At 36.6% G+C, this 27,712-nt stretch overlaps 1 protein-coding gene across 1 annotated transcript in view; it reads right to left on the reverse strand.

Annotated features, from left to right (window-relative positions):
• Positions 1–23,913, reverse strand: part of MUC2 (mucin 2, oligomeric mucus/gel-forming) — a 62,074-nt gene extending 38,161 nt beyond the window's left edge. Inside the window, exons 1-29 of the mRNA XM_054275362.1 lie at positions 23,844–23,913; positions 21,998–22,262; positions 19,457–19,571; positions 19,215–19,305; positions 18,725–18,834; positions 18,286–18,502; positions 17,728–17,853; positions 16,928–17,045; positions 16,478–16,616; positions 15,848–15,958; positions 15,151–15,220; positions 14,650–14,787; positions 13,948–14,112; positions 13,288–13,382; positions 12,265–12,395; positions 11,362–11,613; positions 10,402–10,454; positions 10,025–10,134; positions 9,464–9,615; positions 8,886–9,024; positions 8,238–8,348; positions 7,754–7,933; positions 6,554–6,793; positions 5,181–5,337; positions 4,004–4,132; positions 1,991–2,141; positions 1,237–1,280; positions 470–670; positions 102–131 (exon numbers count right to left, since the gene is read on the reverse strand). Coding sequence (XP_054131337.1) covers positions 102–131; positions 470–670; positions 1,237–1,280; positions 1,991–2,141; positions 4,004–4,132; positions 5,181–5,337; positions 6,554–6,793; positions 7,754–7,933; positions 8,238–8,348; positions 8,886–9,024; positions 9,464–9,615; positions 10,025–10,134; positions 10,402–10,454; positions 11,362–11,613; positions 12,265–12,395; positions 13,288–13,382; positions 13,948–14,112; positions 14,650–14,787; positions 15,151–15,220; positions 15,848–15,958; positions 16,478–16,616; positions 16,928–17,045; positions 17,728–17,853; positions 18,286–18,502; positions 18,725–18,834; positions 19,215–19,305; positions 19,457–19,571; positions 21,998–22,262; positions 23,844–23,913 — 3,910 coding nt within the window. The remainder of the gene's footprint in view (positions 1–101; positions 132–469; positions 671–1,236; positions 1,281–1,990; positions 2,142–4,003; positions 4,133–5,180; positions 5,338–6,553; positions 6,794–7,753; positions 7,934–8,237; positions 8,349–8,885; positions 9,025–9,463; positions 9,616–10,024; positions 10,135–10,401; positions 10,455–11,361; positions 11,614–12,264; positions 12,396–13,287; positions 13,383–13,947; positions 14,113–14,649; positions 14,788–15,150; positions 15,221–15,847; positions 15,959–16,477; positions 16,617–16,927; positions 17,046–17,727; positions 17,854–18,285; positions 18,503–18,724; positions 18,835–19,214; positions 19,306–19,456; positions 19,572–21,997; positions 22,263–23,843) is intronic.
• Between the last annotated feature and the right edge of the window lie 3,799 nt (positions 23,914–27,712).

A 27,712-nucleotide genomic window follows, 5' to 3' on the forward strand; every position in this document is an offset into this window, starting at 1 on the left:
TTTAAAATATATTTTTTTCTGTATTAATTGTCTTTAATTTACTCTTCCTTTAAATATTCCTTTGACATTTTTAACAACATTGTTTTGTATTTATAACTTACTTGTAGTGACTGGGCGGCTTGTAGTGGAAACTGAAATAGAACAAAAAGAGATTATAATTTCAAAAGAAATAGTATTTTTTTTTGTTGACACTCCTAACATTATTTCTACTATCCCATTAGGATATTGAAAAGCTAACATCGTTTTTCAAAAATAGGAAGCCATCCTATAATATATACTTAAAATTTCTTTCATGAGAAATAAATAAACTCAAAATGCTAAAAGTCTTTCATAGTGTGGTGTGATAAAACAATCCATAAATATTGCTCTATCTGTGTCAACTATAATCCTATACAATTGTACATTCTATATTTAAAATATTTTCCTTAAAGAAAACAATTTTTAGATCACATCTGTATTCATGATTTACCTGTGGTGGTGGTGGTAAGAGTACTGTGAGGGGAGGAGGTTGAAATGGTTGTAGGTGAAGATGTTGGACAGGGATAGACTTCACCAGGAACTACAGAGCCATTTTCTGCACAAATGTATCTTGTACATGTGTCACCATCCTGTACAACTCCCACAGTAGCACCCTCTTCATAACTCGTTCCATTGATGACACAAGGACATCCTGCAAGAAAGTTTTACTGTGCAATTTTTCTACTACCACGTAAGAGGCAGAGGCAAAATACTTATGGACAAGAGAGCATTTACATGAGTCATGCATATTTTTCAGCTCCTGTTCCTGGAGCTTAGATCTACTATATTGTGCTAATTTATCTTTACATTTAAAGCAATGTTAGAACATATTTAATCAAGTCCTGAATAAAATGTCTGATGTTACAGACTTAGAAAGTAGGTTTTAAAATGTTCTAAGAGAAATAATAATTGAAATTTACTATCTGACAGTTTCATATTAATAACTACATGTTCAGGAAGTGCTAACTTGTAGTGAAATCCATTAGTTTGGATATGGGATGTGGGGAGAAAGACTGAAAGGGCATGAGAAAAAGGCTTAACCAGAAAAATTAACAGCAAAGTTCAAAAAAAGTGCTGCCAAATTTTCTTTAGTCACAACTTTCACTAGCACTGGAAAGAATTATTCAGAATCAATACTAAGCCTTCCTATAGTCAGAGAGAGCAGTTCTGTGCATTTGCTTTTCTTTTTGTTTCCAGAAAAAGTCAAATGTTATTTACCTGGGACCGGTTTACACTCTATGGATCCTGATGGGACACAGATACTAAAAGAAAAATTTTCAAAAATTAAAATGTTGGTGATGTTTCATTGCACTTGTTAGCAGAATCAAGAGCACAGAAACATAGATATTTGTCACTTGATCTTCATTCACACTACTGCATATTTTTCTGGGTATATTTTCTAGTATTGCCTACCATTTTTCCTTCAAACTAAGTCACCGCTTTCAGTTCAATTGTGAGTTGCAATACTGCAATAACAACTGTTTTGCAGAGTGAACTTTCAGCTAGATCAGATTATTCTCTGGTCACCAAGTGGAGCCAGAGGTGTAAGTGCTTTCATTGCTAACACTCTAAGCATGAAGAGTTAGGACTCAACTATCTCTTTCAGGGCAAGAGTATTTCAGACTACAGTGATTTTGAAGTCCCAGTTTTAAGTGAGAATGCAAGGCAGAGTAGCCCCTCTTCCCAAAGAGTAGTGATAACTGAAAGGTTGTTTTAGAAGTTCATTGAGGTTTCATTATATAATTTATGACAGTTGACAGGTATAATTACTGAATTTGCTAGTACACTTATTATAATAACAATACCAACCTAAAATCTGTGTTGTTATGAGTTTGGAAAATCATGAAAAGCAAGAATATATCAGCTCTTCAGCTGAAGTTGCATCTCTATTTGTTTGAGGCCCAGTAAAGTAAATTAAGGACTCTGCACACACTAATTATTTCCTGAATTACCGCAAGTAATTTTTATATACCATGTTGTACAGTTTTCCTCTGTGGGTATTTCTTGCCAAGGGGGCACATAGGTTCCATCCTCGAGGTAACATCCACATTGATCTCCAGTCACACATTGCTTTGTGTCTTCATTGTAAATAGGCTTGTCCTTAGGGCATCTGGGGTAGCAACCTTTTGATGACAGGTAGAGCAGAATAAGGATGAAGAAAAAGTACAAAAAGTTACTTTTGTACCTTCTGAAAGTAAACTATTCTCACTGAATCAAGCATAGTGAAAGAAATCTAAAACTTCCCATTCAAATCAAGCTGTGAACAATTAGTCTTTCCAAAAGACTTCAACAGTTCTCATTGATAATACTGGTGTGAGGAGGATTAAGTAAGAAGTTTTTTTATGAAAACTAGTAAAGTTTCTTTTTCTTAGTTCAATACCTTGGAGAAACCCCTAATACATACTCATTTCTATGGGCAACTAGTAGTTTTAAGACAAAGAAATACCCCAACTTTTGTATAGACCACTATATAAATAATATTTTTGTGCGGAATATGGAAGCAGATTCACTAACAAACAGGTTTTCCACTACATTTCTTGGAACATTAGGCATTGTTTATATGCCTAGAATACACCAGGTGTCTCTACCTCAAACAGATAATTTATCTGTGGTTTTCTTTACCCATAGGCAGTGATCCAAACTTTACTGCAAGGAATTAATTGACTGTCAATTGTCATTCATTTTTTCATGTAAATACAGCTTAAAATATTATTCTGTTGTTATTACTATTATTATTATATTTCCTTCCTCCAAATAACCTCTTATTAAGTCCAATTATTAATGACAGAAAGTTCTCTTTTTACTGTACTGAAGTTCTAAATAGCCTTTAAACTGAAGCACCATGTAATTAGCTGGTAATTAAAAGTCACTTTACACTGCCAGACTGTACTTAAAATGTCCTAACAAAAAAATGTGTGCTCTAAATTTCTATTGAAATTAAGCAACAAAAATAATTCAGAAATACAATTGGATATATGATAATCTGCCTTCTGACACTTCCCAAATCTTATCTTCTAAGAAAATAAGATAATTTATTTTAAAATACAGAGGCTTGTTGGGTTTTTAAAAAATACTTTGGTTGGGGATTTTAGCTGATTTCTAGTAGGTTGTTTTGATGTGTTTTTTGGGGTTTTTTGGGGTTTTTTTTCTCTGTTTTACTTTTTTGGTTTTGTTCGGTTTGGTTTGTTCTGTTTCTCTTGAGTTTTCATTTGTTTGATTTTCTTCTTTCAATTTTTTTACTAGCAGTTCAAAGCAAAGTCAAATTCAAGGCATTTCTTGCCAATCCCTAAACTGGAGATAACTGCTTCCAGTACAGACCAAAAAGACTTTATGGCTAAAAATACAGCTTCTTTCTCCAGCTTCACCATGTAGTAAACCAGGAGATACTTGTAAAGTCTTTCACATTCTTGGATCATTAGAGTCCTTTTAATGTTAAATTCCTGTTCCATTATCAACCACAAGGACTGCCACCTACTAATATCTCATCTGCAAAGAAAACAGAATCTCGAGTATGAATCCAATATAAAGCAGCATCAGTGTGTCTGCTATAAAAGATATTTTCCAGTGTAAAGGTAGGTGAATGTTTCAGACTAATCTAGTAAAGGCAAGATGATCTGGTACATAAAAAATGGTAAGGTTAAAAATACCCAACTATCACTGACTTGCTTCTTTGTCATATTGAAGATTTTCCTGCTTGTAAAATACTTTTGCATGGGATTCAAAATAACCATGATAATAATGCATGTTTCAGGACATTATCCAAGCAGAGAACTAGTTTTGTGGCTGACAGCAATGTAACTACCACCCATTGATGTTAATAAACAATACATTACATTATAGGAAACATTTATGTAAGACTGGAGGCAAACTCAGCATAGCAGTTTTAGGAACATCTCATCAAGTTGACTAACTAATCCATAATTATTAAAAGATATCCGAACAAAGTTATACAAAACACAATATTAAGCGGCAAGGAATTTATTACCTTCCAGCAATGGTACTGTAAAGTTGGTGCTGACATTATTGATCATCCTGCAGGTTGTGATATTACTGCCACAAGGCTCATAGTGCCAGTCACACTCATTGCGAGGGTTGTAGTAGTCACAGAATATCGCTGATGAGAAAAGAGAGAAGCTGATTAAAAGCAAGCTTACCAGAATGCACTTCTGAGAAGGCCTTTTAAGGTACAAGCTATATCAATCTACTAATTAAGCTGGCCAAATTTCTCTTGAGGTAAACGACCTGGACTTTTTACTACTCTGCTTACACTTAGGATACATCAAAACACTGGTGCCCAAGACTGAAATTTTAAATATTCAGGCCATTGGGTAAAAATGCTTCAAATCATAAAGAAAATCTATTTTTAATTTTTTTTTTGTTTAAAATTAAAGGTATATTTCTGACAGTATTTTTCTTCCGTAGCTACTAGCAAACTCCTAAATATTTTTCAGTTTCATACAAAATAGTTCCAGCTTTATCACACAGGCTGAAAGTTCAAGAGGAAGCATATGAGCCACTATGGATACAACTTAAATTCAGCTTACACAACTAGAGACAGAGGAAGGAGTTTTTATTAACTTATATAGCAGAGCTGAATTAAACTTGCAATTTTTTTTTCACTGGCTTCTTACACTTAAAAGCTCCAATTAATCCAAATTTTTAATCTGAATGATTTTTTAAAATTAAAAAATTATATATTTCCACTACTTAGAATCTCAACATTTTGATTTGAGCGCTTTTTGGGTAGTATTAATTTAAATACTATTTTACATTAATTTATGATGTACTGGTATGAGTACTAGCACCACTCATGGACACCGCTGAATATACGTAACGCTGATTAGGTTCAGGGCTACAGCATGGGAGTGCTATATAAAATCAAATTCTGAGTAATTTGAACAACTGAAAGAGGAAAGAGAGAAGAGAAGAGAAGAGAAGAGAAGAGAAGAGAAGAGAAGAGAAGAGAAGAGAGAAGAGAAGAGCCAGGTTGAACAGAAAACAGTTGAAATATAAAAATTTACTAGCCTGTTTGTTCCCTGATATGCTGAGAAAAGGTTTCACCAAGTCACCAGCATTACCTTGCAGCAACAGTACTAATGATTTATTTGACTGGCTTTCTGACAGCAGCTAGAAAGATACAGTTGTGTTTATCTGTTACTCACGGCAGATATCGGGAGTTCTCCAGAAAACACACGCCTCAGCCTTGATGCACTCTTGGGCATATGCTGCAACTGCAGAGCAGAAGCACTCGCAGTCCCCACCGCTGTCACAGGAGCAGGCATCATGAACACAAGCCTCATAGTAAGGAAGTGGGTCCACCTGTCAGGGGAAGAAATGATGCTCCAGTTCATCTCCAAATTAGTTTTCAAACTAATATGTTTGAGAGCTCTTGATATGTGGGAATTGAGCTAGGAAGGAATGAGACTGTGCCTAAGAGTTACCAAATCACAAATACAGGCTTGAAGGTGCTCAATATGTTTTGGGGAATAATAGACTTAAAATAATATAGCTCCTTCGTAAGTTGCTATAACTGAAAAAACAAAGTAAGAGTCCTTGGCAGTGCTCACATTTTCTAATAGAGTTTCATTTTAGTGCTCCCAAAACCAAGCTGAATTGATGCCAGTGAAATCTTATCTTCCAGCAAGCTTTGCCAACCAAATGGTGAACAATGTCAGAAAGGCTGCATTCACAGCAAATATGAAGCATGCAATTTTGTGCCTAGCAGTTTTTGGAGTTTATCCAATGACACATTAAAAAAAGCTTTTTTTTTTTTTTTTTATTTGAGACTGCAAGAGGAAAAACTTAGACTGGATTTTTGCTGCTGAAGTAAACCACATGGAAATATATAGCAAATTAATTAAATTAATAACTGTTTGCATCTTTTCCACTGTGAGTTAAGAACAAATTGTTGTTAATATTACCATGCATCAGGAAAGAACTGAGAAATAAAAAGAAGTGCTCTCTGTGCACTGTAATCTGGAAGCTGTGGGCTGTCACAGTGTTTGCTGTGACAATTTGGAGGCACAGTACCAGCAGCTGTCTGTCTAAACTGTGTGATGTCAGTGGTGTCTAAAAAGATCCTTTTGTGCATTGAATACTACAAGAAGTAGTAGCCTCTTCAACAGCCACCTTTCATGTTTAGTACAAATTTCCATCAGGAGATGGATCTGATGATTGTAAGGTCCTTCAGTACTTGTAATTCTGACTGTCTCTCAACAAGAGATGGTGCAACTGCAGTGAACACAGGCCTGTTCAGGATACATTTTTGAAGCTAACTTGCAGAGCAGTAGCAGTGAAACTGTGGTGATGAAAATGGGTTTGTACAGCTGGGGCTGTCACCACTACTGACACAGTCCCATTGCCACAGAGACTAAGACTGCTTTGACTAAGGCCACATGAAAGTTCTGACACCTGTAGCTGTACTCAAGACTTAACTGAAGATCAATCTATTTAACCATCTCTTCATTCATTTCTGATGGTTTTGCATTACCAGAAATGCACTGTGCTGTCCCATCACCTACTGTCTTCTACAAACCTTGGAGTGACAAATTTTGAAGACTTCACTCTGGATGATGCTGCATTCTTTCTCTGCCCAAGACTTCCGGTGTGGTTTCAGATCACAGGGCTTAATCTCTTGTGTGACATCTGGGCACATGGGAGATTGTTTCCAGGAATTTCCAAAATTCAGAGGATTACTGTCCTGCAGTCCACTCCTTGTTGTAAAATCATTGTTTGCCTTGTCATCAAAGTTGCCACACAGACCACACACTTTACCCTGGAAAAGAAAATTGAGTTTTTAAATATACCATGGAAATGAGAAACAGGCTCCGGCAAAGTAAGAGAAAAACATTGACGTGAAAAATGACAAATAACTGTCTGTGTAAATGATGACTTTCTTCTTTACTGTCAAATCATTTGTGCAGAAAATAAATTTTTATTTGTCTGTCCTCAGCAAATTATTCAGCTGCCATGTCTTCCCTTCTTGAAATCATTTATATCTAGTATTATTTCCATATCACTGTCTCCATATCCAACTTAAAACATTAAAGAGTGCCCAAGCCTCTTACAGCTGAGAAGAATTATTTATTCTCCATTCTCTGCTCAAAGCTGTTTTTATTAAAAGTTTCTAACATGATGATCAGCATTTCTTCATTCATGGAAAAGAAATGACAGGGACCAATTTTTCTTGAAAGAAAATGTATCAATCTTCCCTCAATGGTGAATTTTTAGTAGTGTTATTTAAGGTCCACCAATCCCCTCAAGTAACAGTATGTCACTGTTTGTACAATGCCTTAATATTCTTCAATTCAGGATGCTGAATTTCAGGAACCAGAAGCATGGCCGTACATTGCATTGGGAGTTTGGTTTTAACACAGGGCTGAGATTGCACATAGGTTTCCAAGCACATGTGCAGTCAGTCCACATCCCCTAAATTATTCTGGATGATGGCTATTAATACTGAGAAACTCAGAAACACTGCCTGAGATGTTTATCTCTATTGGAATAACATCCTATGCATTCTGTGCAATGCATTGTGATATACTGCATTGTGATATACTGTAAGAAACCCCAGAAGCACTTCTGCAAGCTGTGACTGTAACAATGCAAGCTGACCATTAGTGCACAAAGGATATAGGAATTAGACATGGAGTCAGAATAAAAGAACATTTATGTTCTTTTATGCTTCCTTGTCTATTCACAATACTACTTCAGAAGAAGACAGACAAGCACTAACCTTGTAATCAGGGCTCAGCTTGATGAAAACAGTAGTCTTCTTGTCCCAGATCAGCATCACACCATTGCTAGCTTCAATAACCAGGTACAGGCCGACTGTCCTGTTCCAATACTGCACATCATCACCAACATCTCGCTGAATTTCTTTGTACTCTTTGTTCTCCAATTTCAGCTCGGTTTTCTGAAAGATAAAAGAGAAGTATTGTAACACTAATTTCTATGATGAGACAAAATATTAGACACTTGTAACAGTGCAACTCATTCTGCAACCAGTATCTCAGACTCTGGGATGACTTCCAAGATGGCAGAGAGTGGTGTAGCACTTCTGTTTGAGAGAGTTTTCATCACCTGAGAACCTACACCTTTACAGAATAATTTGATAGGGCCTCTAATGCTTGTTACAGCTGCTTTTAGGGGCTTGACTTTAGAGCATTACATTTTTGGTAATACTTGAGTACTGATATATACTGACTGTCATCACTCACCCCTAGGAACATTTTGATAGCCTTTGAGCAGGTGACTCCTGTAGTTCCACAAGGAACATTCTCTGTGATGATACTGAATGAGCCACTGGAATTTTTGTCACCGCAGAAGTCCTATTGAAAAAGAAAAAAAAGAACATGAGAAAATTAGGTAGAATATTTCATTGTAGTCCAATCTCATAAGAATTGCAATCATTTAAATCTTCACAGTGTATAAATAGTTACTGCTCCTTCAAATGTGAGATCCTACACACACATGTTTTTACAGATGCGTAGACATGCATACATATAAACAGTTAACACAGTCTCAGCCGGGGAAAAAGAGTGGGACAATGAAACAAAGTAAGGAATATATCTTTAAATAAAAGTTTCAAGTTTCTAAGCTTAGAATTTGGATTTATTTCACAAATTATAATTGGCTCTCACTGTAACATAGTTCTGTTCCATGTAATTTATTATATCTATATTTGAAAAAAAAGAAAAGCCACATTCACACAGCTTGCCTGCACTGAAAATACACAATTTATCCTGGCAGAATGTGTGAAACCCTTGGGAACAATGATGACAGGCAATAAGGAATGACAAAACCAAAGAGGAAAGTAGATTTTCAAGGCAATCAAATTCCTTTTCAGCCCTCCTGATGAGCATTACCTGAGTAGCCACATATTCACAGCTCCCATCAAAGTCATAGAATTTCCCATCAAATGTGTTATAATGGCCACTTCCATATATCATACAAGTCCCATAGCACACGTCCTCAGTGCATTTCCAAACCCCTTTCTGGCAGGTGCTAGAAGAGAGCAGAGAAGTTGAATTTTCAGATCTCACCAAGAGTGTGCTGTTTGAAGAACCGCAGAACAAACCAAGCAACTGCCTGATATAATGTGACAATATGCAAAATATCCAAGCCCCAGCTTCAACTGATAAGCCTGTTTTTAAGCCTATAACATGATTTTCACTCCGGTGAGCTACAATCTTTAGATTTGATAGCCTTTATTTTTAAAAAATGAGTGAATTTTCCCAACAAGAGATGCCTACTGAAAACAGAGGTAACCACCACCCCCACACTTCCAGCAGAATCTGTATTTTCTGAGATAGCAATAAGTATTCCTGAAAATTAAGGATGATACTTGCAGCTTTTGCAACTGCTGTAGCACATAAGCCTAGATATGACTATGAATATAGTGCATAGAATATATTCAAGAAGAGAATATTCACTTATAACTCACCAGGTGTTGCAGTCCACTTTTATCTTGCCTCCAGAATAATACCACTCATTGTTGTGAATGCATGGGCAATCTTCTTGCTCGACACATCCCCCTCTGCCATCATCAAACAGACCTTCAGGGCACACACAGCCTGAGACACACTCTGTCTGGAACTAAGGAATATAAGGAGAAATGGTTACCTTATGACAAAGCGCTGCATCCTAATTCCACTTCTTCACACTTTAAAATCTGCATTTAGAACTACACAGTCTAATATTGATTAGTTTTATAAGGGTTTTTTTTCTAGGTTTCTAATGTTTTTCTTTTCTTTTTGGACTGTGTAAGAACTCAAATTCTTTTTTGCTTGGAAATCATAACTCTAGTGAAGATACAGTAAAGAGAAGAGGGAAACCATTGTGAAAATGGCAACATATTATTATCATGGGGGGAGGGGGGGGGAAGTGTAGATTAAACCAAAGAGAAACAAACTGCTAGTTACAACTGTATTTGCTGTGTAGCACCATGTCATGTAAAGAATACAGAATAAAGAAAGCAAGACACAAAGAAAAGTTGAATACATACATGATCGGTTTGAGGAGTATGACAGCTAAGTTGCAGAGGTGTTTGGGAAGTCCACTTCGAGAATGCATTACAGTCAAAGTATGTCTTGTTAGAAGAACATTCTGTTTCACCTGGAAGATAAATTGTTGGTTTAGATCAATCAAGGCAAAAGAAATGCAGTGAAAAGTGGTAGCTCCTCAGACAGAAATCTCGGTCTATCCTTATGAAAAAAATAGACTTACTGAAGAGAGAACAAAGTGATAATGTGTTACTGTTTTACATAAAGGGGAAAAAAACATGCAAAACAAGTAAATAGAGAATTCAAAAAGGGAAGTAGGTTTGGGTTGGGAGGTTGGCTATAGATTTTATTCTAGTTTAGTTTATAGAATGTCACTTACTTCTCATTCTTAATTTCACTGAAGTGCACTGGATCTTTGCATTTCGGCAAACACTAGAAAAGTGAAGTAAGTAGAATTAAAAAAAAAAAAAAGCAAGCTCAATATCTTCAATTTAAGTCTAAGGACTGGTTTTTATAAATTTGAGAGTATTTATTAAAGATATCCTGCATAATTTCTCCTGGAATTTCAAGGCCAATTCTATTGAATTACAGTCATTAATTTTTTTGTTGGAGAAAAAGTGTAGCAAGATTTTAGGCATAATGCACAGAAATGTTATGTTTTAAGAAATGACAGCTATTCTATCAATCTATACTACTATGTTCTATGACAACTCAGGAATTAGATAGTAATGACACATAGGAATTATAATTTAAATGAAAGCTTCCATTTGGATACACAGTGTATTTTCATGACTATTCAATTTATGTGTTGCAAATTTGTTGACCTATATGCTTCTTCTGCTGGATGAAAGAAAGAATTTCACAGTTTGCACTGATGACTCAGGCAGCAAACTGTTGCCAGAGACCATGGGAAAATATAAAAGAACCATAAATGTTGTTTTCAAAAGCCTGTGTTACAGTGAATACATATCAAGGGACCTTCCTCCAGTGGAAAACAAGCAATCTGCGTCTGCTAGAAAAGCAAACATAACACATAGTTGGCCTTTTAGCTTCCTTTCACCATTCTGCCTAACAAAGCCTTATTAACACTGCAGCTTCAGAATAACATTTATCTGTGAAGGCCAATACTCAAACCTCCAAAGCAAGTTGCATTTCTCAATTATTGATAAATTGCATTGCAATTATCATTGCATTGAATAATGCTTTGCTCAGCATGAAGATGATGTGAAATGCATTATAAATACTCATTAGAGTATCAAAAAACCTAAGCACCTTACACCTAACAAGTTATTTTTAAAGGGCTTTTTCCCCACAAAAAAGAAGCCAAAATAAAACATACCAGCGTTCTCCATCTTTTGTGAAATACTCCCCAGGTTCCAGGTATGATCCCTTGTAATAACATGGGCACTGGGAGATGGGCACACAGTTATCCTGGTTATCCAAGTATGTATTGGATGGGCAGCCACAGCCATCCACAGGGGCAAAGTCTTGCAAGCAATACTTTTCACCATCAGCAAGGGAGCGACAGGTTTGCTGGCACATTGTAAGGTTGTAAAGGAAGACTTGATTTCCTGGGCAGGAAGATGCTTCACTGCCTGGAGGGGAAAAAACCAAACTGATAAGTAAGGGATGCAGGATGGAAAATTTGGCCTTGACATTTTCATTTTGCTTTCTTTGGCTGTGCCGAATGTAGTGATAAAAACATTCCCTTACATCATATTAAAGTATCAGAAAAATATCAGAAGTCACAAGTAACACTAACCTAACTTTACCAGTTGAAGACTTATTTTTAACTGCTACTAACAGTTTCTACTTTCATAGCCCTATCTGTTTCACATACTGATAATCAGATAGTGAGCACAATATAATAAACTGCTAGTCTCTAACATACTGAACTGTTGATGTAGAGCAAGCATGATCAGAAACAAAGACATTGATAAACAAATGCACAGTAAAAGCCCTGATGGCTGGGATTCCATTAGTAAATGGAAACCTATTAGCTAGACTGGGAAAAGAAGATGAAAGTTAAAAATATTGCTTTCTGCTTTTAAGTACAAAAATTGCAAATTACATCTGAAGAATATAATGTGAATTTGTAAACATTATCAGCATTGTCTCTTTTTGGTCCTTTAGATACTCCAAATCCCTTAACAGTGAGAGGGAGCACTAACAACCAAATTCAAGAGAGAGCCTGCTTATTTCTCATGGTTACTTATTTCCACAGGTATTACTGTTCCATTACTTACTGCAAACACTCTTTCTCCAGTCTCCCAGTATGATCCCTTTGAAAGCACAGGCTCTTGAGTAAGAGGACAGGGCAGCACACAAACATTCTTCATTGTCTTCACAGAGGCAGGTGTCATATTTACATTTCTGAAAAAAAAGAACAAAAGGGTCAATAAGTCCACAGGAAATCAATGGGCAATTGCAACTTGATTGCTACAAAATGTCCTGTCAGCTTTTCCTGATGTTGTTTGTATTAATTCCCATGACCAGAGAACAGTGAAAGGAATGGACAAAGACCAGAGAGTTAAAGTGCTGCTTCATTTAACACACAATGAAAATACTTGGATGCATATTCTAACCTAAGCCAAGTCTCTTGAACCTTTAAAAAGTAGTCAGCCTCCTAAGAACACATTTTTCAAAGGATATTGATACCATTCATTCTCAGTTACTAATTAGAAATTCAGAGAACCACAAAAACTACAATAATAAAGGCAAAATAATAACCAGGTCTACGAAGACCTTTACAACATTTGAGCTCACACTGACTTCCAAGTATAAGCAATGATTTTAGAATTCCTTTTCCTCAGTTGAGTCTCCATTACTGCTCAACAGAGATGAGCACAGGGGAAAAGAATTCATGGAGACTCTGGCATGAAAATGATTTGGTGTTACATTCCAACCAATACATGGTTGGAATTTCCCCCCCACTTTAGAGAAACTAATGTTTCTAAACTTAAACTGTGCACATCTGCAACTCTTGAGTCTTCTTTTCAGTCCAAATATCCAAGCCAATAAACATGTCACAAAAAGGAAAAAAGCAAAATAAAAAAATGTACATTTTTATTCAGCAGCAGCCCATAAGGATCTCATCACATGAGATACTTTGCATGCTATGTTGCTTGAATCAGACAATGAAAAAACTTCAGCATGTCTTATGGACAAGTTACTCACTGATGTCTCAAATGTTGAAACAATGATCAAGGTCTACAGTTAACCATCTGAAATAATGCAGTACTTAAAGAGTGCAAAATTACAATACCTTATAGTATTCTGTAGGATCAACGGCTATGTGACATCTTGCAAAAGGACCCTTTGGGTTTCTCAGCAAAGAGCACCAATGCTCAGCATAATTTGCTGCAAAAAAAAGAGAAATTAATCACATTTCCTTATCTTCCTTGTGTCATGCCTAGTTATGCTGATGCATAAATGCAGTGCAGAAATATGTATGAGAGAACTGTGTGCATTTTGGGGAGTGGAGAAACTACATGTAATCACCACACATATACTTCTAATCCTTCAGAGACATGCAATCATGAAATCAAAAACTGCACTGTAGTTTTGCAATTTGTACACATGGAATTGTGACAGCTCTTTCCATTTGGGAACCATAAATTTAAGTTAAACATAAAGATACATAATGCTAGGAGATACAAGCTGTCTTTTAAGATAGTACAAATTAATGACTGTTTGTCCCATTCTACCACCTCAGGATTCTTTTACAATCACCCCTTAAATTTTCACTTCAGTTTGATGAAGTGCTTGTAAGTATACATACTTGCAGATATTAATTATCAATGTTACAGTCCTGTAAAAAATCTTCAATGCCCCACTACAACTCCTACAGGCCTGTTGCAGTAATGCACAGCAGACACTGCTCATCCTGGCAGAAGCCAAGCCTCTGACTCATTAATGTGCTTACCACTTTCAATGCTGAGACTGCAGGGATCTTCCAGCTTTTCTACCTGGTCTGTGCAGGTGGACTGAGCTTTCCATGTGTTAGCAAAGGCAGATCCTGTAGCCTCAATCAGCCCACTGGTTGTTCTAAAGTCATCACCTTCCATTCCATTGAAGTTTCCACAAAGACCTATTTGAGAACAAGGTAAAAATTTCACATAAGTATTACTTAGTCTCATACTGAAAGGCCAAAGGAAAGGGACAAGTGATCACAAACACTATAAAAAGCTGATTATTCCACATCAATTTAATGCATAATATAAATACTCTGGTTTTAGATGCCCTGGTTTAAATCTTCCACATATTCAAGAATAGTAACCATGAAGATATCTGTGCTTCAAGAGATTACTACTCTAGCCCAAATTTTTTGTGCTTTCTGATGATATTGAAACCACAAAATACACTAAAAACCCGGTTTTGTGGATAGTTTACAAATAGACCAAATACAAAAGTAGGGAATATTCTAAGAAACACCTATGTACTGGCAATGATAGGTCATTTCAATATCAAAAAATAAAACCACATTTCTAGTTTGCTTGAGCCAGTTTTCTTTCTGTTTTCTCCCCTCAAATTAACAAGTAGCATGAGTTATCACTCCTATAAAGAATACATGATTATTCAGCTGTGAAACAGCATGACTTTGCTTCCCATTTGCATAGATACTTGCCTTGAAGTTTTCCTTTAACTGACTGATCCACAGTCACAAACAGCTGCATGACTCGAAACAGCTGGATCTGCATCTGAAGCCCAAATGGAGTTTGTACAACAAAGTAGTTGGAAGACGGCTTGAATACTGAGAAGCTGGCTGCAAAACAAAACATGAACTGTTGTAATGAACAAGTACACACAGGCTGCCAAAAGAAACACTTCTGATTAGATTCTCATGTGTCACCCAGCATGAAATCTCTGAGACCAGGATTGAATTAATATCTTTTTTCCTTTAAAAATCACTGGCCAACTAGATATGATGCTGGTGCTTAAAGACTTAACAAGTTGATTACTTATAAAGGCTGGTCTCTGGGATCAGAACCAAATGGGCATGCCCACACCATGTAACCAGGTTTGGAAAGTGCTAAATACCCCTCTTCCACTTTTGCCTCTATAAAAATACACCTCTCCATGAGAAGCCAGGTGTGTGACACTTGACATACAAGGCTGTGTCCCTTACTTGACACATGAGGCACATTCACTGTCATCTCGTTCAGGAGCACGCTGCCATCTGATCTGAAAACCACCACCTGTGTAACAGCAAATGGAATCAATGAGGTTCCAGAGACTGGTGAAAACTAAGATTTTACAAATACAAAGAAGATTAACAGCAAGGACATTCACATATTTAGGATCTGTCTAGATCTCCAAATTTTTGAAAAGAAAAATCTATCTGGAAATAGAACATGGCAGCAGCTCTATAGATTATGTGGTCTATATAGTCTCATAAACAAAGAGACCACTAAAGTGAATATTTGAGAAGGTTGGATTGTATCACCATTCAATGACAAGATTTCTTCTGAAAAAGACTCAATTAGAACTATAAAATTATATCTGAATGAAGAAAAAAAATTATGAGAATGGTGGAAAAGAATAGGTACCCTTCCTTCCAGACACCTGGAATTCTGTGAGAAAAATCATAATACACAGAGCAGAGAAAAGAAGAGGGGGAAATGTCAGTTGTTTTGAATCTCATATTTTTTTAAGTTCAGGTTTATTTTGAATTCTCGGGGCAGAAATCTGAGCTGTTTGTCAGCCTGTCTGAAGTTCCTTATCTATCCACAATTATGACTCCAGAAGAAAAAACTATTCACTCACTTTAAGGGAAATATGTTAATTTTCAACATATCTAGCAGAATCCACAGAACAGCACTTACATTCTTTTTGTTATCCACTAACAGGACAACAGTCTTCAAGCAGGTCTGTTTGTCTGTGGAGCCACAGGGAGCCAGTTCTGCCAGGAGAGCATAACTCTCATTTGCAGTACCCTACAATCACAGGGAAAGAAATGTCCATTAGTCATATTAAAAATCTCATGAAATGATTTCCACAACAAAGACTAAATTCATCAGTTACAACAACTTTCCTAGCTCAACAAGATTTTCCTCATTCTCTAGAAAAACTGACACCAGATATTTTAGGGATAAATGAAACAGCTGCCTACCTCTTTTCCCCACTTGACTTTGACACCCAGAAGTAGCTATTACAGAAGTGGCCAAGAAATTCTAATCCTGAGATCTTTCTATTTCATACATACAAAGGACTTCACTGGATAATGACAGCAAAGGCAGTCTTCTATCTCACTGAATTAATCACTCATTGCAATAAGTCCTCAGCTTCATCGTATGGCAATTAGAGCTAAATCCTGAATTTTCTAGTACAACTTCCAGCATTTTGGCTTCCCTCACCCAATGGAAGTGGACTAGAACAATAACTCCTAGCTGATACACACTAGCCTACAGACACTGTTTTACTCTACAAGAGAATAGCCCCACTGTACACAGTACCTTGGCCAACACATAGTAGCAGTCTCCATGGAAGGTGTATTTCTTCCCATCAAAGGTGGTAAAATGGGAACCTCCTTCCACTGAGCATGTGCCTGGGCAGGGTAGATCTTTGCAGGTCCATCTGCCTGAATTACAGGTGCTATAAACAGACAAATAATACAGAAAATACTTGTAGTTATTACAGAAGCTGAGAGCACTGAAATCTGTATATTTGGTAACCAGCAAGCTATCTCCAGGTGTTTTAAAACTGTATCCTTGACCTTTCCTTTGAGATTTTCCCTCTGACATATGCCATAGAAACTTACCAGAAATTCTGTTCTATAGACACGCAACATAAACATTAAATTCAGAGAGTTTTCAGAACATCTCCTATGACCATGTGGAAATTTGAAAAATACAGGCCCATTTACAATCATTCAAAGAAAGGTGTACAACCACCAGGATCCTTACCATTCTTCACATTCTTTGGAAATGCTTTCTCCAGGTGCATAACTCTTTCCACCAAGTTTGCAGTAGCACTGGCTAACAGGGATGCAGCCTTTTTCACTGATATCATCATACACAGTTCCTATAAAACACAACATTAACTATTCCAGCTCTTTTTCAAATAAGCAATTTCAACAGGGGAAAAACTCTAATTTGCCACACAGGCTGAGGTTATCTAAACTTTGAAGAATACTGGTTCTATTTTTTGCAATATAAGACAGATAGAAAACACTTTGATTCAGCTTTGAAAACTCAAGTCTGTTCATTTATATAGCTATACAGAGATAAAAAGGTTATTGCAAGCAAATAAGAAAAATCTGAGAATGACACATGTTTAGATTCTTAGTCTTTTTGGCTGTGAAGACTATCACTGTAATCTTTTCCTAAGGCTGAGAGCAAGCCTGAGAATTTCACTCACTGTCCATCACTGCCACTCTCAGGCAAATGGTGTCCATTGTCTCAGAATTATTCAACTTAAAAAGTGTGATTTACTATATAGTATCAAAAACCCACTTGTTGAGAATTAACAAGCAGGTCTATTACCTGTCACTGTGTTAATATGTTTGAACTATAAATTAATTAATTAATCAATCAATTGTTACCTCCTTAGAAAATTTTCAAGTTATTTTCCTCAAGGGGGGGAAATAATGAGTAGCACAACTCTTTTCCAAGATATAATTTGACTAAATGTAGTATTTTCATATGATTTCCTTAGCCAGGGCTCTTGATTTTGTCCCGAGTGCAACAGCTAGAGTGACACTTGCCTTCAGGGCAGAAACAGCCATCCATGTAGTGCTCCTCACAAAGGCTGCTGATCTGCAAGTGTGAGCAAGTATCCATGCAGGGTGAGCTGCTTTCTCTATAGACCATGGTAGCAGGACAGGTCTTGGCTGAAAAAATAAGAAAGACTCCATGAGTTATTTGAGTGTTATGTCCATCATTCCTGAGAAACCACATCCTACTCCCTTCAAGTCAGTGGTGTATCAAGCCACATTCTACATGGCAAAGCATGTTCATCTAAATCTGAACTGCTTTCCCTTGTTTTTATATTTACTTCTTTTGGTTTCAAATAGATCAAATTATTCCCATCTCCTGCAACATCAAATCTCAGGTTTTTTAATGGGAACAGAATTTGCTGAAAAATATTTCTTAGTAGTAAAAGTAACAGAAGAAGAAAACAAGGACACCATAATATTTTAGCACTACTGATATGAAATTTATATTACATCCCAACAGCTTTGTAAAGAAGTAATCAATTTAAATTTCATGGCACTACATGCATGAAACCTTTGGATCTTTGTAAAATTTGTGTCGCTGCTTACGGCAGAAGCTCTGTGTCCTCCATTCTCCCGGGCGGCCGCCTGCGTGCGAGCACTGGCGGGAATACTCGGAGATGGTGCTGCAGAGGCAGAAGGAGTCGTCCTTGCCATTGCAGGCACACTTGTCCTGCATGCACGCTTGGATGTACATCTCCAAATTAAGACGCAGCCGACAATCAGCAAATGCAGAGGAGGTCAGCAACTTCTGACACTCGTCACGCTGAGGAGGAAGAGGAACAATGTTGAAGAGATTTACAGATATCTGAGCTTCTGGACATTTCTTCTCTCACAAAAAAAAACTGTTGTCTTTTGAATAGCTAGGAAAAAGTAACCATATATTTTGGAAGGGACAGTCCTCCCAGCTCCTTGCAACTAACTCCCTGTTGCACAAGGATCTCTCCATGTGTCCATGTCAAGGAATTTCACCACAAGAAATACTTACATGCTCATTACAGCTTGGAAGAGCCTGAGTTTCATCTGGATCTTCACATTTGGAATTGGGTTTGCTGATCTTCTGCATATTCCCATATGTAATTGAATTGTAGCTTGCATCTATGAGAAAAAAATAGAAAGAGAATTTGCAGAGCCCCAAAAATTGACAACAAGGAGCACCTGATTTCTGGAACGCTACTGATCAAGGGAAACAAATATGCCTGTTAGACACAGGTACCTGCTCTGCATGATGTCTAACTGTGCTTAAAAATGTAAAGAGGAAACAGGAAAAGAAGGCTAGTAAAGAACAAAAAGATTAATCTGGAAGAGAATAAACTTAGAATGCAGGAATTCCAGGAATGCAGAATTGGAACTTCATGTTTAGTCTGGGGCAATCACAGAAACCTCTCAAGTGAAATTTGCTCTCCTGTGATGTTTCTATGCACAGGGCTTGTCAGCCTATCTCTGGGGACAACTGTCAGCATGGTGGGATAACGCACCTCCCTTGATGAACTCATTGTAGATTTGAATGCCATTGTAATCCCCACAGAGACCACAGGTATGGTTATTAAATTTGTTGTCCAGCTCCACCTAAATAACAAAAAGAAAAAGGAAAAACAGAAAAGAATTATCTTTTTCTTCTTCCTTTTTTTCCCCTCTTTTTTTTTTTTTCCTACTGAGATAGAGAAATATCCCAGGAAACCCAGGAAATACCAATTAAAAATACTTTGATCATACATACCATCAGGGCATCCTGCTGGTTCCACATCAGAACCATGCCTAATTTGGCATAAATCTTGGTGTAAATTTCATTGCTCTCAATGAGGACACCAGAGGAGTAGTAAGGTGTCTTCACACTAGGAAGAAAATCACAGGCTTTGCATTAGTTAGGAAACATAAGGGCTGACATGAATGTCAGTAATAAGCCAAATACCCCAAGGAATAGAGAAACTAGTCTGACTACCTCATTCTAACTGCACAGGGTGCCTTGTTTTAATGAGGCATAAAGTCTTCTCTTTCTGACACTCGGGACAATAACTCATAGCAAAAACTCATTTAAAAGTCAAAGCCATTTCAGAGGAAAAGCCTACCCAACACTTTGGGCTCTTTAACTTAAAAAATACCAAAACGTCAGACGCCTTCAAATTAATCAAAGAAAAACCATCATCATTGTGTTATTAACAGAGGATATTCAAACATTCACTAAAAATTTACATCAATGAAAGGAGCTACAACATAATTCACAGTGTTTCTTTGCCAAAATATCTCATAACCATTTCAGAGAGAATTAATGTTCCATTGCAAGAAACTGCCTCTTTTAGAAAGAGTTCAGAATGCACAGGCAGTTACAGGGACTGCCAACAAAATTTTCAAAAGAAAGGAACATGTTAAGAGGAATTCAGTAGCTCTTCTCTAGTTAGTTAGTTTTAACTGGACAGGACTAAGCTTGTTAATGGTGACAAAAGACACTTTGCAGAGGGCTAAGCATAGATATTTTTGTGTGATAACAATTTGTGTCTGTCTTACAAATAAACTGAACTGCTGAATTTCATTCAGCAATAAAATAATTGTGGCAGGCAGTCTTATCCTATAAAATCCAGAAAACTACAGTCTGCTCAAATAGAAGCAATGTAAACAGGAGTCCAGTCAGAATAACTGGTTATTTTTTCTACAAATTTATCAATGTAATTGTTATCCATCAAGATTCATGCATGTGTATGCACATCTCTTAACTAGTCTCTTTACTGGGAGAACTTTATCTCCTGATTTGCTGTCACTGGGGTTTTTACAGCTATTTAGCTCAGGCATTTTTTAACATGCCCAAATGACTTACACATTTAGATGCAAACTCAGAGATCATTATTTCTGCTTTTGACTGCATTGTTCATCAATAAACAATGAAGTCTTGAGGGATTATGTTTATTGAGGGGAAATATAAAATGTTGGACATCTTTTCAGCTTTTAGCTATCACAGCATGGAATATTTATCTTTTTTTTCTAATAGTAGGACATTCAATCAATCAGTGGATCAGGTAGCTGAAGGCTAATCCATACACTTTTCTACTTTACAGTTTTCACTTCAGCACAGTGAAATGCTATTTTGCCTGACAATAGGTAATTTATCATTTCAGAAGCAATATGGAAAATTAAGTTCTACCAAAAAAAAAATTCTCAGAGCAGCAAAACAGTTTGGCAGGGATCTGCTGTGTTATGACAATAAAATCTATCTAAGACAAAAATGGCTTCATTTAAGAGAAACAGTTTTAAAAGGACTTCTAACTTGTTTCTCATAGAGTTCTTTTTAAGACTTGAATGCACAATAAAGAGCTTTTTCAATTTGAGGCAATTTTGCATTTTTTTTGTAACTTTCTGTCATTTTATTATGCATTCTAGTATGATCTTTGGAAAACTGAATGTTACTTTCAATCGTTGAACATATTTTCATTGCAGTGCCTTCCAAACGTTAGAGCAAAAGCTGAATTTTGGGCAAAACTGAGTTCTCCAATGACAATTAAAAAGTTCTCTTTTTTTCAATTATGCTAAAACACACTAATTAACTCATGAGTTTCTTCACTTGATTCAGAGTATAAAGGCACACACTACAAGGATAAGCTAGTGATAGGAAAGACTAGGTTAAGACACTACTTAGCATCAGTAATGCGTCACACAAGTTTCTTGTGTAATCATGTTAAAAGAGGAGAAAAATAACACTGCTCAGTCTGAAAAAGTACATAGTGCCACAGATAAATTGCTGTGAATTTTGACCTGTGTTATATCTGTTAAATTCTCTAAAGGAATGGCCATCAGATCTTTAAGAATTATGTATGAAGATCAGAAAAAACTACCTCTCTTCTGTCAGAAAATAAGAGGAGAAATGCATTTCCTTTTTAAGGATTTGCTAGACCATCTGCTGAGGTAAACTCAAGATGATGCCATTAAACAAACGAAGCTATGTCATTTTAAGCCAGGGAAAAATCTGGCTCATGAGCTGCACTGTTTTCTGCACAACTGGAAGAACAATTTGCTCAAACCTATTCCTGACTTGTATTTAAATAATTCCTTATGCCAGTGTAGAAATGACAATTAGTACTAAAGCCCCTCCCCAAAGCAATTTTAATGCTGAATTTCAAAAGGCTTTTTTGTTTGTTTATCTGTTTGTTTGTCTGTGGAAATGCTTTGCAGCAGTTTCTGTAATGGCACACAGACAGTTGTGTAAAGAATCAATCCTGCTTTTATCTTGCCAGCACATTTCTCTGAATACCATTATAGCAAAGGAACTTACATCCGCCCATCCACCACAACCAGGTTGGGTTTGAGGTAGACCATTATATCCTTGATTTTCATCAGAATATACTGGATCTCAGGATGGCCATTGCCGTCGAGAGCACGCTGGATGTGGACAGAGAACTCCTTGTAAGCCTCTCGGCAGTCGGAAACAAAATTATACTCGCAAAGGCCAGGGAATTGGTAGACGTCTCCATCAAAAGTCTTGAAATGGTTGTTTCCCCAAGTGCTGCAGACATAGTGGCCATGGCTTCTTGTCCTTCCTGTTAAGTGATGAAAAAGAAATAGAGATGAAAAGAAGTGCAAGAAATTATCTAGCGTGAAAAATGGTAAGTGTTCCGTTTTACAGTAAGAACCACCTGCAATTATGTTCACAGTGACTCCATGGATTTCAAGCGGGATCAAGGATCTGCCAGGTCAGCAGAAAATATGGAAATCTCAAAAGCAGAAGAAGATGTTAATAAATAATTCTGAGACCAGGGTATATCCTATAATTTTCACTGAAGTGAAGGAACTTATCTGCATGAAGTGGGGAAACTTAATACTGACCTCTAACTTGGCTTCTGTGTCAAGCATATGATTTTATTTTGAATCTCAGTATTATTTTTATCAATATTAAATTTTTCCAAGAACTATCTTCTTTCTTGGTGCAACACATACTAGAAACAAAACAGGTAGGAAAACAAGAAAGTACTACCTACTCTGGAAGGCTAATATTTTAAATGTTATGAAAGGGCTTTTGCACAACAGGAGATTTCAGTGAAATATTTATTTTCTTAAAAGCAGTAGTGATTTCTATTACTGCAAGACAGAAGTTTTTCAGAAGATAGGTCAGAAAGTAGCCATCGTAGGAGGGAAAAAAAAGTTTTTGCAATAGCAAAAGATGAAGATTATTTGTTCCTTTCCCTGCCATCTATACCAACAAAAAATACAAATTAACAACAATATCTGATCAATCTCCAGATACTGTAGATCAGGGGTGAATCATAAAAGTTGAGCATCCTTGGGAATCTTAACATTTCACAAGATTTTCTTGTAGCATTTAACATGAGAAAGCAAAACTGCTAAGAAAACCCCCAGTTACTGTATTTTGATGGATGTATCAATCATACCAGATACATCCAGCCAAGCTGGAACACTTCCCTCCCCAGAAGGAAGGCTGCACAGAGATTCTCCCAGAGCTCACAGCTGGAAGACCAAATGCAAGGTAAAGCTTTCCACCCATCGCTGAATTCAAGACACAGCAGACCAATAGCCCAAACCTGATCACTGGATATAATTAATCACCTATTCCTCTAAAAAACAGTTTTCAGTAAGAATGCTCCATTCCATCACTTCAAATTCGATAGCAAATACAGTAAGTTAGAGCTTTTGCAAAAGGGTTAAAAATGTCCTAAATGACAAAATAAGTTTTTTTTCAATGTTATTACATTCATTTTTGAGGAACAATTTATGCTGTTCCAAAGCAACAGAAGACACAATCATCCACTTCCTTCATTGCTTTAGCAATGAACCTCTCAAAGTCCCACAGTTCCTTTCTTGCCGTACCTAGTAAAGACTCAATGCATGGAAAGAAAAAGCAACACTGAAAATACTTTCCAAGCACATCAAACTAGAAATCAATGCAGTAGAGATAGGCACTAATCTCTCCAAAGAAAGTAGGATCTACCAATTTTGTCCAAGCAATGCAGCCTCACTATTTGAAAGCTTAAGCGATTTAAGGCATCCTAAAACTCCAGATCATTATTTAAATGCACAGCCTCCTTCTAGCTCCGCAACAATATTTTAACTCTCTCCCTCTTTTCCAGGAGGCAGTCTGCTACCATTTCATCTCCAGAGCTTACCTTTTTTTATTTCACTAGCAGAGGAAAGAGCCAGCCAGAGGAGGAAGAGGCTGGCCGCTCTTAGCCCCATGGTGGCTAAGGTGGGTGAATGGGAACTCCACTGGAAACTCAGCTTTTTATAATACCCACTGAGGCAATTGATTCTGTCACAGGGGAGGAGATTCACAGGGAGGGGGCAAGAGGAGGGGTGAAAAAACAGGTGTGATATTTGCAGAAGATAAGTAAACAGACAATCGTTTTTCACCATAAATGAAGGAATTCAGCATACAGGAAACTATAATATTGATTCAGTAATCATGTAATTTTTTATTGCTCTACTTCATCTACAGGATGCTGTGCTTTTAAATCCTTCAAATGCTCACATCAAGTTTAACCTTCAGTAACCCCCATAACAAATAATGAATTTTGGGGTGGCTGAACAAAGAAATTCCTTGAAGAAATTTTAAGGTGAGACCCTAAAATAAAGGCTTCAAAACCAAAGAATTTTTCATTTTTCATCATCATATAGAATCATTTCTGTAAAAATTAAGTGATGCTTGTGAAGAATGTTGTAATTAACAGTAACTCTTACAAATAAACTGGCACATCATGTGTTGTAGAATTATTTTGCCGGCAATTATTGGATTTCTTTAATTTTTACACCTCTTGGGAACATCTAAACCAAAATACTGCCCACACTGCATATTTTGCCCAAAATATAATTGAGACTGGGTGACATAGTAGGTTCAAGGATTTTAGAGTAAAAGAGGTGCTCTTTCAAACTTTATCATGGTGTAACAGAATGTCCATCAAAGTTGAAGAAATTCTCACATAATATTAAGCTTTAGAGAAAAAGGAAAAAGAAGGGTAAATAGAAAAACATTACTGTTCTTAATCCCCCTAAACATTCTTGCTCATTGTGGCTAACTTTCTACATAAATGATAATATTACAGTCTGCTGTCCCACATCGGATCCTACAAAAGCTGTAGGGTCAGCTTTGCTTTGTGCAGAGAAAGACATTCCTTGGGAGAAGAAGAAAGAAAGCAGAAAACAGAATCACAAACCAGTTCGGAATGCTGCTTTAGAAATACGGGATTTCCACATGCACATTATTTTGAGCCAAAAAGTTCCTTTTAGAAGGTCTTTCTGCAGCTCTCTCCAGGAGACGAAGCACAGGCTCCTTGAGGTAAAGGCACACTTCCTTCAAGACATCTTGTAACACATCTGCTTCCAGTCTCTACATTTCCTCACCAAAAAATTTTCAATGCAGTGATCAGATTTTCAATGCCAAAATCTGTAATTTTCAATGCAGAAATAATTTCATTTTTCAGTGCAGAAATCTGCAACCCACTTGATCATTTCAAGTATTTGTTACTTTCATTGATCATATTACAAGTAGAACTTTGATGTTTTTCAAAACACCAAGGAAACTTTTTACTTAGCGCTTTTGACTGCTCTTGTCAACTAGAAACATTCTCTTATCATAAAAGAATATTCTTTAGTTGCTATTTTTTTATTAAATTATTTTATCCCAACTATAGCCTAGACTTTATCTGAACATCTTCCTGTTTTCCCTCAATACATCTCAAAAGGTTTTAGATTTTCTCCTTTCTCTATTTGAGAATACAAATTTGTGCTTCTCTTACCCTTACATAGCATATCACTCAACAATCCTGATTGAAATTAAGTAGGAACCCTTTACTCTCTCCTGAATCTATCACTGGAAGAATATAGCTTTATTTTCCTTCTTGGAAAATAAAAATAAACCCAGTAATAACCAGTTAGAACTAACTACTCATAGAAAACAAAGCAAAACCACAGGCTACAGAGATCTTTGCTCAGTGGTTACTTTATCAAACCCAACTTTTCATGATAACTCAGAGACATCTCCTCACTTGGCATTTTATGTCTTTTATGCCACCAAAACTCTTAGTTTGGAAGTGTTTTCTAAAATTACTTAGGAGATTCCCAAAGGACTTGTTTTTAAGATTTTCTTATTCTCCCTGTGTTTTTCTAGATAGTCTCCCAGCTACAACTATCTCCTCAGAAGAAAAAGGGTTTCCATGACTTAATTCCTATACAGTCTTTGCAAACTGCAATAGCATCTCCATGTACACAGCAAACATGACCCCTTTTCAGATTGAACAGGATGTGTATGCTGACAGGTGTAAGCTGGAAACTTGCATATTTTCCATTCAGGTTTCTTTGCCACAAAACTTCTAGATCTCAATGGAATCAGTCTCATTAATTTCTTGTGACTGGGAAAGATAATCATCCCTCAATTGCAGTTGCACCATTCCTCAGTTCAATATGCTGTTATTTTTATAATTTTAATATATTCTGTGTAGGAGAAGAGCTATTTTTAGCTAAGCACCTCCAAATTTTAGAGACTGATTTACTCTACTCCAGCTTTGTCCTGCCTATACAGGGAGCATGACTCCTTCTTGAGCTATGAAGTTACACAGGACAATTTTCCTTCCGTAGTCTTTGCTTCTCAGAGTGGCCAACAACTTCCCATTGTCCCTTCTTCTGACATATATGGGGCTTGCTGTGACACCCCTAACTGGAGAATAAGGGACATCAGCATGTCTTTCAGCACTGAGACCACTCTTACAGAATTCACACTTGAGCTTACATGGTTATGATGATCTGAAGAGAAATAAATTCAGATCCTTATCTCCAAAAGTCCTAGGTATTTGTACTTTTGCTAGCATTAGAAGGTGTCCTAAACTATACTGTCTCTGTTTCCTTATTGACAGAAGGGTAACGATCCTGTCTACCATCTGTTTTATACGTTTTTCAGAAATAATCAGTCTTTGAGTTAGACATCATAGCCTGGTTTATTTCTTGCTCAGCTACCTTAAGGGTTTTTGGACTATATATTTTAACCCAAAAGAACCTGATTGGTAATGCACAGATAACATCTTTATGCATGCATTAATTTATTTACCATAGATTGTTTGACAACCTGAACTAACCAGTCATTTTGCAACAAAGTTAATTCCACTTTATCATTACCATCTTTTCCCTAAGCTTACATAAGTAATATATACCTGAGTTGACCTTTCTGTAGAATTTTGTGCCATTCCTGCTTCCAGTCAGCTTAATCAGAAGTCACCTTCCTCTTTCCAATTTTGGTCAGGTGTTCAGATGCTTTTATTACCAAAGATACTACTTATAATTCCACATGCTGTCACTATGCAAGTGGCAGCAGAGCTAGGACAAGAAGAAGGATTTCAATGTTTAGGTTCCACAGTTGAGTATTAACAGAGATGGTTTTTTAAAAGTTCCTGAAGCCCGTGAGTAGCAGTACAACTTCCCATAAGCTTTCAATATGCCTGACCTAGAGGCCCCAACACCAGTGCTACAAAAATCACTGCTAAAATCCAAAGCATAAAAAAGAAAAGCTGGTTGCATGGCAAGTGTGTTTGTTGTAGCAGCAGATGCAAAAGCAGAGATAAAAGATGTGTTTTGAGTCATGGTTATGTCATTGCATTGTTTCCCTACTCTTAAACTTTTATGAGACTATTTCAAATCGTTCCATCAGCATAGCTAACATTTAATGTTCATTTAGTTACAGGGTAAATTTATTTTGTGATATACTTGTTGTTAAAAACAGAATCTACATGGCAGATTATCTTCATTCTGAATCACACTGCAGAATAAAAGAGCCTATATGTATCATTTATATAACTTTAAGATAAAATTTAGCTGAGACCTGACTGGGTGTATTGTTTTAGGAAGAATAAACAATTTTTCAAGAATGTGGGGTCTGTTTCTATCAGTTAACATATCAAGAAGAAATCTAATTGCAGTCTTGCCACAGCAATCACAGGATGACCACTGTACAAATACCTCAAAAAGTACAATTACACTTGGTGACTGAGGC

The sequence above is a fragment of the Melozone crissalis genome, unplaced genomic scaffold, assembly GCF_028551555.1.
Source record: "Melozone crissalis strain CALT ecotype California unplaced genomic scaffold, PUWL_Pcris_2 ptg000018l_1, whole genome shotgun sequence".
Classification (NCBI taxonomy): Eukaryota; Metazoa; Chordata; class Aves; order Passeriformes; family Passerellidae; genus Melozone; species Melozone crissalis.